This window comes from Saccostrea cucullata, unplaced genomic scaffold (assembly GCF_032062105.1).
Source record: "Saccostrea cucullata isolate Sc308-1 unplaced genomic scaffold, CSIRO_AGI_Scuc_v1 ctg1783, whole genome shotgun sequence".
NCBI classification, from domain to species: domain Eukaryota; kingdom Metazoa; phylum Mollusca; class Bivalvia; order Ostreida; family Ostreidae; genus Saccostrea; species Saccostrea cuccullata.
In genome coordinates this window covers 140,675-153,916 of record NW_026928505.1, presented here as the reverse complement: position 1 = coordinate 153,916, position 13,242 = coordinate 140,675, and the positions used below count along the sequence as shown (strand labels likewise).

The 13,242-nt window shown below is 32.5% G+C and overlaps 1 protein-coding gene across 1 annotated transcript; it reads right to left on the bottom strand.

Annotated features, from left to right (window-relative positions):
• Positions 1–211: 211 nt before the first annotated feature.
• Positions 212–2,355, bottom strand: LOC134277795 (macrophage-expressed gene 1 protein-like). Its single transcript, XM_062760102.1, has one exon. It carries the CDS (start codon positions 2,353–2,355, stop codon positions 250–252), a length of 2,106 nt encoding a protein of 701 aa, XP_062616086.1. The 3' UTR covers positions 212–249.
• Positions 2,356–13,242: the final 10,887 nt, after the last annotated feature.

Genomic DNA, 13,242 nt, shown 5'->3' with positions numbered 1-13,242 from the left:
TAAGAACAAAAACAAAAACAAAAAAAACGGAAAAAACCATGCAAGCATATATAAACATTATAAAACATTTTAGAATATTAAAATGATAAATTATATATAGATGATGTATGATGTATGATATAAAATGCATGATACAGTAAGAAGCAATTTATAAAATGTCTAGTATGCCAAAAATAAAAGTTAATATTTTCATTATAAGCAATGGAAAAAATCACAAAATGTCATAGAATAAATGAATAAAAATTAAGTTTATGATTCTTCGGTATTTTTCTTTTCTTTTCTTCGCCTTCTAACGACAAAAACAATAATGACCAAAATTACAATAAGTGCTACAGAAAGTACGACAGACAATACTATTATAGTCTTCTTTTCTCCAGATAGGGAAGTTGTCGGAACATCAGAACCAGTAGGGGACTGATTGGATCCCCCAGTTTGTGCTTGGTATGTGGCATTGCCATCATTTGATTTTAAAAATGCCTCGCCAGGAAGTTCAATAAAAGGCGGTCTTCGAATTCTTGGAAATTCTTGCTTGGCAAAGGACATTGATTTTACACAATAATTAACTTCACACGATTCTGCCAAAGCTGCTAGATGCATGCTATACCCAGTTGGACAGGCACGGGGCCATAAATCAGAATTGGCCGACAAGAGGTAAGAACTCATGCTTTTTGTGTTGTTTTTGTCACCTTCCTCTTTCATGATTGCCAATGGATTACCCGACTTGCAACTAAACAGTCCAGCAAACGCTACAGAGTATCGAAAACCTAGTTCAAAGTCGTCTGATACACAAACTTTAATATCTTCACTCATAGTGAGGGGATAAAAATATAGTGGGCATTCGTGTTCCTGGGTAAGTGGATTTTCTATAGTACTTGTATAAATTCCTCCAAAAAGAAAACCGGCGTGATGAGAATTTTGACCCATACCTACACACCAATAGGTTTCATAGTATGCTATGCCATATACATAATAATTTGAACAACAAGTCGATAGCCAAAGGAAACCGCATGATGTACACCTTTGACGAGTTTCTGAAGAAGAAGTTTGTCCTTTAAGCAGGAATACCGACTCGTATCCCGTTGGGCAAGAATACTCTCCTGTTAAAGGGTTTTTCTGGCGTGTGCATATATTTTTGTACAGTTGTCCTGTTTGTGTGCATGTTTGGTAAATTCCTCCGAATGTGTAGTTGCCCATTTCATTTAAACATGTGCCATCATCAAAGTTGGCCATATATGAAAAGTTAGGCGAATCAAGTTTTGTACACCCACGATAAGTGTTAAATCTGAAGTACTCTTCTACTGCATTCCTCACGTGTTGAAATGTAGCGTAAATAACAGATGAAGAGTATTTTGGAAAGTTACGCTGGTTAATTAGTTCGTAAATCGGTGAGCCGCTACGGTCGATTGCAACCAGATTGTCTTTCACTTCAGATGCCCAGTCATCCAAGGAATAGTTGTTTGGCTTGAAAATCGGTCCTCCCTGGGCATGGATAAAACTGCTTAATTTATTTTTCTCATAGCTTTGTATGAACTCAGAAGAATCTCCATGACTGCTACCTATAGAGAATTTGAATTTCTTCCGAAAATTTATACTTGCCGAATTAATAATTTTAGTCCTGTCTGCATTCACACTCTTCAAAAAAGACGACTTTATTTCATCGATTTGTAAAATAACAGCTCCCGCATCAATGCTCGATACGATATGTGTGCCGAAATCTCGAACCAGTACTTGACTTTCATATTCAGCTACTGAAGAAAAATTCTTCTGTATATTTTCTGCAATGTTTTGTATTTGTTGACGAAATTCTGGATTAAGGTGTGAAGTCTGCTGAAGTTTGGCTGAATAACGGACATATCTTGCCTGGACCCGTGTTGTAGCTGCATTGTTCGCAATTTGATTTTTCTTAATTCTCTCTTTTTCAAAAGAAAATGCCCCGCTTATTTGAAATTTTCCATTAAACCCGGAACCAATATTTATTGAATGCGACGTTGTTGAAATATATTCAGTCCAGTGATGAAAATATTCACCTAATACTTCTACCTCACTTGTTTTGATCGGAACCGTGAAAACATTGTCGGGTATTAGATATTTGCCATCATCGGTTGTATCACACTCAGAATAATTGAAAGAAACGATCAATCCTGAGACCTTGTTTCTAAGATTATCCCATCCCGTTCCTGGTAAAACTCCGAAACGGGTAACGCCGTTTCCCATTTCTGCAAGGCATTTTCTGGCATCTCCAAACTTGGCGGAATCTAGTGTATTTGAATCGGACTGTGTTCCGCTCACAATAGAGACTACCAATAAAATATAGCTCCCAATCAGAGCAGTGTGGAAAAGTTTTTCTGTCGTCATTTTAGCATTGTATGTGCTTCTAAGAACGAGAAGACCCTTAAATACCAAAAGGAATATGGTACGCACATTTTTAAATAAATTTAAAGGTTCAATAGTTTTAAAAAAAGGCTTCATTCTAAGCAATACTTATGCACTCGATGTTTACATAATACGTGGTCAGCGTAAAAAATAAAAATTTAATAATAATAATAAAATTTAATAATAATAATAACGAGCGCTAATTACATATTCTAAATATCTGAAGCACGATCTGAAAACTGTATCATAAGTTAAATTTAGTCAGAAAAATTCTTGAGAAGATTTTAAAGGATTTTCCCAATTCGTTTAAAGTCACCATTTCGTATTATCTATGGTCGATACGATATTGTAAGCAAATACAATTTATCATCAAATCAAATACTGACTGACGATTATCATACTTAGCGTTAATGAATTCTTTATGTACACTGAATTGACAATGGAATTTTTCGTTATTTTCCGATCATGTCATGTCACACGGTGGTTTTGACCGGTCGAAAGTGGATGCTCACATCTTCATGACGCATAGTTCCACCTCCGATTTTTTGTAGGACCGTGCTTGCTCTGCTCCTGTTTTGTATTGTTTTATGGACTTTTGATTTTAAATACTGTTTATCAAATATCTATAATTTAATTTCAGTTGTAACACGTCATTTGATTAGTTAAACGGTTTTATCCATTTTGTATAACATAACTTGCCTACGTCACAATGAGTTACGTAAAAAACGTATTACTCCGCTTGACATTAACTTTTAAAATATGCTATCTTTGAAGCCTTTTTCCGAAGGAAAAAATAGAAAAAATGTATCATTGTCTACATTGAAATTAAATTATAAGGAATGAAGCTTATTTCAACTTATGTTATACGATATAACATAACTTGGGGCTTTTTTTTTATAAACGGCTTTTTTATAAACCCGCACGATTTCAGATTTTAAGTGCTTATTCACACATCAATGATAGAAAAATAATCTTCAAATATCTTGCTGGTTTTGTTCCTTGAAGAAAATTTGAATTTAAGAAATTTAAGAAAATTAAGAAAAATATGCTTCTTTAAGTATAATTTTTTTTACGGATGAGAAAAAAACATAATTTAAACGAAATGTTATTCTAGACATTGAATTCAAAACTCTACTTGAGTCATAGAAAAGATATGGGCACATTGATTAAATCAATGAATAAATGATTCCTCATTGGATAATAAAGTGTTTTTATCACACATCAATGATAGAATCATGGACTTTAAATCAGTTTATAAAGTTACGCAATATTTGGCCTTTTCCTGTGAACCATAAATGATGACCTTTGAGTCCTATTCTTGGCGCACTTTTATTTAAAATAAACTTTGGGCCATTATATTTCACGTTCATATTGTTTTGAATTTATGGACAAGTTCCTCCATTGTTCCTTGTTAAAAGCAAATATATGTTTCTGTATTTATTTAAGAACTTAATCGCTGGATTCATCAGTTGAGCATATTTTGAAAAGATGAATAGATAAACAATATTAGAACAAGCGCAAGAAAACTTTAACATAATAAACATTTCAAATCATGTTACGTTTTCTTGAGGAAATATTTCAAATTCTTCCTTACTGAGAAAAACGACAGTGCTCTTAGTTTGCCGACATGAGTTATATAATTGCTCATCTTGACATAAACATGTCAATATATTTTTTATTTTGATTTGCCCCATTGTCATTTTTTGGCATCGTTCAATTTCATTTCGGAGAATTGCTTCAAAATGATTTTCTAGTTACTGTTATTATTGCATAAATTGAACATTCAAGCTAAATGATTTTTGTATGTCTGTTGTGTCTTCAAGGTTATACATGCATGTTACAGTTCAAATAACTTTAACTTTATATATAAATGTTCTGGAAATATGACAATTTACCCGTAATACTGGTATATTTATATACTTTATTTTGCAAACAAATTTTTTCTGTGTCACCAATCCTTTACATTATTTTGAATTCTATCATAAGGCTATTTCGTACATTTTCAATGTTGAAGTGTTATGAAATCCATGCATCTTGTCTGTAATATGACACTATCAATTTTAACCTGAAGATTAATCTGCTTCTATAAAAAGCAAAAATTCAAGTTTAGATTTTTTTGTCAGTTTACCCCTACCTATATGTTAAAATAAATAAATATTTTAAAATAAACATGTATAGTGAAAATATAATGTGCATGTATTTATAACCAGGATGTTATTTGTTGTAGATGTGAACGCCTTACAGAATTTTCTAAATGAAACATTTTGTATACTTTAATAAGAGAATGTAGTTTTCAAACAGCACACTGAATGAAAAAAAACACCATATGTAGGATACTTATATATGAACCAGAAGTCTCTGTCGAATCTGTAGCTCTACTGTTATGGGACATAACAGTTTACAAAATCAATAAATAGAATAAAGACAAAAACCGATCTTAATGTAGTCTACTCATGTGCCAAGTTATATTGAAATCAGACCAAAACTGTAGGAGTAGTAGCATTTTGAAAGAATTTCACAGAAATTTCTATTTTAAGTAACCACGGTAACACCGTTCATCCGAATCAAGAACCGATATACAGAATAATGTATCTTAGTGTAGTCTACTTGTGTGCCAAGTTATACTGAAATCAGACCAAATCTGTAGCAGAAGTAGCATTTTGAAAGAATTTAACAGAAATTTCTATGTTAAGAAACCACGACAAAACCGTTCATTGAAATCAAAAACCGATAAACAGAATTAAGTATCTTAGTGTAATCTACATGTACTTGTGTGCCAAGTTATATTGAAATCAGACCAAAACTGTAGGAGGAATAGCATTTTGAAAGAATTTCACAGAAATTTCTATTTTTAGTAACCACGGCAACACCGTTTATCCATATCAAAAACCGATACATAGAATTATGTATCTTAGTATAGTCTACTTGTGTGCCAAGTTATATTGAAATCAGACCAGAATTGTAGAAGGAGTAGCATTTTGAAAAATTGTTTACAGACAGACGGACCAGCTAGACAGTTATACAAACGGACGGTCAACGGACGCATTACCATCGCATAAGCTCTTCTGGTCTCTGACCAGTAGAGCTAAAAATAAATCACAGCAAAAATAAAAGAAATCTGGTAAGAAAACAATAAGTAAAGAAAATATATTGAAAGAAACAAAAGCACTGATTGTTTTACCTCTCTTGCAAGAAATTTCACTAATATGAGACGTATAAAGAACATTGAAAAAAGTGATATGTTATTATTGTGAAGTATCATGATACGATTTGAAAGCAGATAGACATAATTTTTATTTTTTGTAAATTATTTTCTTTTCTTTTTCTGCTCTGCATAGTGGATCAATATTCACGACTTAAGGCGTGACATCGCGATATCTCATGACTTCGATCTTTAAAATGTTACATTTTGCGAAAAGCAATTATTTACAGTTAAGGACATATTGATGATACAAACAAAAAATAGACGCTGGATCTGTATATATTTTTGACCTAATTTCACTGCAAATAAAATTTGTTTTGGATAGAAAGAAATTGTAAACCTTCTGTGATGTTCAAACGATTGTCCATCTGATACCATCCTTATTAATCTATACAATTTTTTTCACATAAGTTCTTTTGTATCATCAGCACTTAAATTACGATTGATTTTTGAAATACCAAAGGGAAAACAATTCTACTGCACCATTTAAAAGTTACTGATATTTTTTTCAGAATAAACAAGCCAAACAAGATGTCCATTTTTAGTAACCATGCACCATTCATTGAAATGAAAACTGGTGAAAAGAATTATGTTTCTTAATATGGTCTACTTGTGTGCCAAGTTATATAGAAATCAGACCAAAACTGTAGGAGGAATAGCATTTTGAAAGCATTTCACCGAAATTTCTATTTTTAGCAACCATGGCAACATCATTTATCGAACAGAATTATGTATTTTAGTATATTCTACTATATGTTAAGTTATACATGTACTTTGGTTATATCAGACCAAAACTGTAGGAGGAGTAGCATTTTCAAAAATTGTTTACAGACAGACGTACAGCTAGACAGACGGACGAAGGACGCATTACTATCGCATACGCTCTTCTTCTCTGACCAGTAGAGCTAAAAACTATGCAGACGGATTTTTATAAAATTTGCAGAGAATGTAAAACAAAAGTAAGAGAATCATATAACTCAGTAATTTCAATGGTAAGTTGGCGATTTTTCAGCCATATTTGGGCATTTTAAAAAAGTTTTCCTCATTATAAAGTTTTCTTCATTCAAATTGAAAAAAAAAAAAGATGTGTATGATGAAGAACATATGTCATTTTTTTTCCATTATATTTTTAAAATGTAATAACGGACTAAATTGATCTACATGTTTATAAATAAATGTTTTCGATGCTTTTCCTGCCAATTTAAATGACAGAGATATTATCTGTTTGCCTTGACACACATTGTACCCTGTTAAAAATATAACTGATTTTGAATTTATTTTTTGTGTTTTCTAGAAAGTCTACCCGATTTCTCAGAACGATTTTAAATCAAATGTCATTCTCCATTAAGAGCAAAATCAGAGCATGGAAAAAAAATGAATTCCAGGTAAAGAATGTTTTGAACAAATTGAAATTTGTTCTGGAATGTGTACAAACAAGGGGATCAAGAGTCACCTGAATATAATGAACCACTGCAAGAGGATCTAGAAAAGTATAAAATTAAATACTAACTGATAGCAGGGACCATAAACTAACGAGTATATATAGGTCCCTGCTGATAGTTGTAGCTATGTTGATCACACTTAAGAGAGATGGGGTATTCAGTGATAAATGAAACAATGTCTTGTAACCGAAGACTACTCATTATTCATAAATAATTTAATTTCACTTGTATTAAGCAATTTCATTGGCTGAATCATTCAGAGGAACATATAATATTTTCGATAACATAACTTGCCTACGTCACAGTGAGTTACGTCAAAAACGTATTATTCCGCTTGACGTTACTTTAAAAATAATGCTCAATTTGAAGTCTTTTTCCGGAGGAAATATTGACTCATTGCCTACACTAGAATTAAAGTATAAGGAATGAAGCTAATTTCAACTTATGTTATCCGATATAACATAACTTGGGGCAGTTTACGCTTTATAAACCTTAAGTAGATCTTCTTGCCCCAAACTATCACTATAACCATGAATGTAGACTAAACAAACCAATAATTCTTTATTTAAGGAATGAAACTTATTTCAACTTATGTTATCCGATATAACATAACTTGGAGCAGTTTACGCTTTATAAACCGCGAAGCACTTTATAAGAAAGCGTAAACTGTCCCAAGTTTTGTTATATCGGATAAAATAAGTTGAAATAAGTTTCATCCCTTATAATTTAATTTCAGGGTAGACAATAGGACAATATTCCCTCCAGAAAAAGGTTTAAAATTGAGCATTATTTTAAAATTAACGTCAAGCGGAGTAATACGTTTTTGACGTAACTCATTGTGACGTAGTCAAGTTATGTTGTACAAAATGGATAAAACCGTTTAACCAATCAAATGACATGTTACAACTAATACCAAATTATTACTAAATATACTGAAAGGAAAAAAGAAACGCATAATAGCATAATAGCGAAAAATATTTAACTATGTGGCCGAAAATTATGAAATTTGGTCAGATGTGTAATTTGGTTACTGTGCACTAAAATATCTGGTTAAAATTACTCAACCATGAAATGCATGGCGTCACGTAGGGGAAGTGATAAAAAGCCAAATACACGTGCATGTTGATGATGACATTTTTGTGATCCCATTTTGTAGTGCCAATCGATGCATTAGAGTTACAGACATCGTTTTCCGATATTTGCAGTCAGAATAAATTTCTTGCAATCATGGTATGGCTGAAGTAAGTTACATTGGGTCTAGTAATTGAGTTCCATAAGTGAATAAAAAGGCAACAACATGTTGCTGTGCAGTTTGTTTTTAAATTTTCAACCAAAAAAGTTTTTTTCGGTTGTCAGAGAGTAACTTAGAAGGTTTCCAACCAACCATGACGGTGACGTTGGCGCGTAATAACGTCACATCAAGATAGAGATTTTCATCATGCTACTTCGGTTATTGTCAAGTCATTATCACTGACATCGATATTTTTACAGCAGACCGTCATACTCATATTTTTACCCTAATACTGATAGAAACTCTCTGTTCTAATTTGATAAGCAAGCTTGGCAACTTTACGTCGATTTTTACTCTCACACGCGCACGTATACGCTCCGTATGCGTAATGTTTTTAGCATGTTCACGCTGAGAAAATGTAGCCAGTGTTTGTCGAGACTTCCTTACAAACATTCACGTGTACCAAACCAGCTAGATTCTCTAAATTCTTTCGTAAATCGAAAATTCGTGGTCGGGGGGATTGGTTGGCTTTGGAATAACACAGCCAACCATTAACACACTCAACCATTAAGACTATCGTCTTGAAGGCTTGAATGATAATTCTATGAGAAAGATAAATGCTCAGGTGAACTCAATGCACAAGAAAATCAAGGCAGTAACTGATGGGCAAGGGAGATGATGAGAATTTTTATTTTAATTTTGGATTTTTCAATTTTAATAACTCAGGAATTATCAGTCAAAGTCACACAATATTTCGGTTACTTGTTGTTTAAAGTTGGTTTAAATTGTTTGATAACAATACTGGAAAACATATTGGAAATAAAAGTTTTAGTTTTATTCAAAAGTTTATCATGCGTTTCTTTTTCCTTTCAGTATACGTATAAATTCATTTACTGCCTAACACGTTGGTTTATATTGGTCTTTGAAGAAGATGTTATTTCTGTCTCATTTTTATCTTTCTGTTACATCTTCTTCGCAATAAAACGTTATTAAGGAACTTTTTGTATCATTACTTTTTTTTGAATAATTTTTCTCTCTCTATTGACCTTCAGTTATTTTGCTTATAGTGATTTAATATCATAGCTGAATATAGCGCCTTGGCTATAACTCCAGTAAAATAAAAATTAATAAAGCCCTGACTGGGACCAGGCCTGGGGGCCATAAAACTTAGACGAGCTCACTTTTGATCTCAGTCTCACGTTTTCACTATATATTCCTTTGGTAAGAGTGAGAATGAGATCAAAAGTGACTCGTCTAAGTTTGATGCGCCCCCCCCCCCCCTCCCCCCGGACCATAACTGACCAAGTAGTTCAGAATTTCACTTTTTTTTAAAATCATCATTGACAACCTCATTTCAACAATTACTCAAGCTCTGCATATACATGTATAGACGCTTATTAGCAGAGAAGACTGTTCTCTCAATGGACATCAGCAAAGCCCTGTACTATCACCAGGACACATGATACAGGATCATGAACTAAGTTGTAGATTTTCGAAGATTTTAGTATGTATTTTTACTTTTTCCCACAGTTCCTCATCCTAGGGCCAAAATTTTAACTTAGCATTTAGGAAGAAAAAAAAATATCCTTGCTCATCATTAACTTAGCAACTTGTTTATCTGCTACTTAACCAGAACAAGGGATGATTTTTCACAGAATTGATGTATTTTAAATTTATAATTTTAAAAGATACACCCTTGCTCATCATTATGTTCTTTTTCATAGGAAAGGTGAATTCAAAGAATTTATGCATTTTTAGTATGCAATTAATACAGCCCGACAATAGCACTGAATCCCTGAATCAGGGGCATGAAACTTAGAAAATGATACAAGATTTATTGAAAGCTTGTTTTTGGAAAATGCAAATCATGTGGTTTTTCAGTTTGTTGATAGGTCATTTACAAAAGTTAAAGGTCACCCGCAGAAAAAGTTAAATTTTTTTGCTTCAAGTTTCTTAAAGCTTGATATTTTTTTATATAAACTTTAATTTTCAATGTAATGACTAAGGACCTAAATATGAAGCCCTTCACAGTTGCATGCACGACAGCGAAAAATTCTCAAATAGGATGTAAAAAACAATATTTACATTTGCTAATGTCTTTCCCTATATGGCAATGTAAATTATTAATGAATTGGCATTCAATTTTCAATGACATGCAGTTGGGCAAACCGCAAGAGACTATTAGAAAGTCTTGATTGTGACGTCATATGACGCTGTAGTTACGTTATGTTGCATTTCTAAAACAATGTCCAAATAGCGCCTATTTTTTTCTTGTAACACGAATAAAAGTAAAATATAAATACTAAGTATATGAAATAAAATATTTTAAGCTCACCTCAACGAAGTTGGGGGAGCTTATGTAATACCCTCGGCGTCGGCGTCCCAGGTTAAGGTCAAGATCTAGTAAATGAAAGGTGCCTACAGATTTATCGAATTTGAGAAATTAATTCCTTTAATGATGCTTTGCAACTTTAGCTTGGTCAAATACGGTGTTTCGGGGCATAATTTGTAGGTAAACAAGATGAAAAATTGTATTTTACACTGTCATTTTCATTGAAAAATTAAGAAAACTAGTCATGAATATGGGAGTTTTTTTTCATATTCGACTAAGGAAATGTATCCAGATTGCCTACAGTCTCTCAGAAAACGGTAATTAGTATGTTCATGGCCTCTTCTTTAAATCAATATCAAATTTAATATAGGTAACCGGTTTACTTTTCATATGATTTCAAATTGAATGTCATGAAAATACCCTATTTTCTACATAATTCTGCTAAAGTCGTAAAGTACGGGAAAAGGAAAGTTGAAATTGATTATGACGTCATAATGGATCTAGCACCAAGAAATTAATCTTAAGTTATTTACTAGATCTTGACCTTAAGGTCAAGATCTAGTAAATAACTTCAGACTATTTTTTTGGTGCTAGATCCATTATGACGTCATAATCAATTTCAACTTTCTTTTTCCCGTACTTTACGACTTTAGCAGAATTATGTAGAAAATAGGGTATTTTCATGACATTCAATTTGAAATCATATGAAAAGTAAACCGGTTACCTATATTAAATTTGATATTGATTTAAAGAAGAGGCCATGAACATACTAATTACCGTTTTCTGAGAGACTGTAGGCAATCTGGATACATTTCCTTAGTCGAATATGAAAAAAAACTCCCATATTCATGACTAGTTTTCTTAATTTTTCAATGAAAATGACAGTGTAAAATACAATTTTTCATCTTGTTTACCTACAAATTATGCCCCGAAACACCGTATTTGACCAAGCTAAAGTTGCAAAGCATCATTAAAGGAATTTATTTCTCAAGTTTGATAAATCTGTAGGCACCTTTCATTTACTAGATCTTGACCTTAAGGTAAAGTTTTTTCGAGCAGTTTTCTTTGTAAGTACTTCTATGTCCTTTATTGATTAGACATGCATGGAAGATGGTTCTAGTGTGTTTCATTGTACCAGTCAAAGTTTCAGATGCTGCAATTTCAGCAAAGAAATGACCAGGTTAATGTTTCTGGAGCAGGTTAACATTTTTGGTGCCGTTTTTGTGTAGGTTTCATTTACAAGTAACTATAAGCCCTATGTTGACCAAACTTGCATGGATGATACATCTAAGGATGCATACTACCGGGCTTGCTTCGGATGCTGAATCTGACCTACATTTTCCGGTTGAGTGAACAGGTTAAAGTTTTATGTGAAGGTTTCATTTCCAAGTAACTATAAGCTCTATGTTGACCAAACTTGCATGGATGATACATCTAAGGATGCATACTACCGGGCTTGCTTCGGATGCTGAAACTGACCTACTTTTTGTGGATGAGTGAAAATGTTAGTTTTTGATGCATATTTCATTTCCAATTAACTATGAGCCCTATAATGAGCAAACTTGCATGAATGATACATCTTAGGATGCACACTAATGGAATTGCTTTAGATGCTGAATTCGACATACATTTTTCAGATAATAGACCAGGTAAAAGTTATGAGTGCAGGTCTTTTTCCAGAAAACTATAAGGCTTCTATAACATTGTAAAAACCAAACTTGCACAAATGTTGCATCAAGAGATGAAAACTCAGATGCTGGATTTTAACTACATTTTCATGAAGAAGAATTACAGCAAAACTTGTTTAGTACGTACACGGTTATTGCTAATTTACGGATATAGCGAAGTCATCTTGGATCCCCAAATATATAAGTTTAATGAATTTCTTATACGGTTATAACAAATTACGGATATAGCGAAGTAATTTCATGGGTCCCTGTGACTTCATTATAACCGAGTTTTGCTGTAGTTTAAATTTTTTATGTTGGTCTATTTCAAAGTATCAGATCAAAATTGCTTAAATATTTTCATTTTTGGAATATACACTTTTTGTTGGTTAATTGTGTGACTTGCCTTACTTAAAGACAACATTCGTTGAGGTGAGATCTGTAATCTCTGATTACCTATGTTTTAGAGTTTCATTGGGATGTGACATGAAGTCGGTACGTGATCAAATCTACAATAACACCCTTCGGGCGTTATAGAATTTGATCATGTGACCGACTTCATGTCATATACCTCAATGAAACTCTAAAAATGATATCTTATTTCTTAAAACAATCATCAAATACTAAGTTGGCCCTGATTTTTTGTTCCTTGTTCAGCAGTTATAAGAAACTCCTCTGTCAATTTTCATAAAATAATTATAATTTTTGTAACAAAACATGTTTATATTTTCAACTTGGTAACAAAAAAAGTAGTACATGAAACAGTAGTTTAAGATAAGGAAAACTTAAAATACTGCACATTCTTTTGATGTTTTTCTAAATCACACATAGAAAAAGACTCTAATTAGAAAAATATACACCATTTAGAGACAAAATAACTCCAACTGTTTTCAGTTAAGTAAATAAAAAGCAGAGAAACAAATAACAAAAATGTATCAACTTTTCCACAAACACAACCATAAATAAAAGTTATTCATCTACACTTTCGGAATATT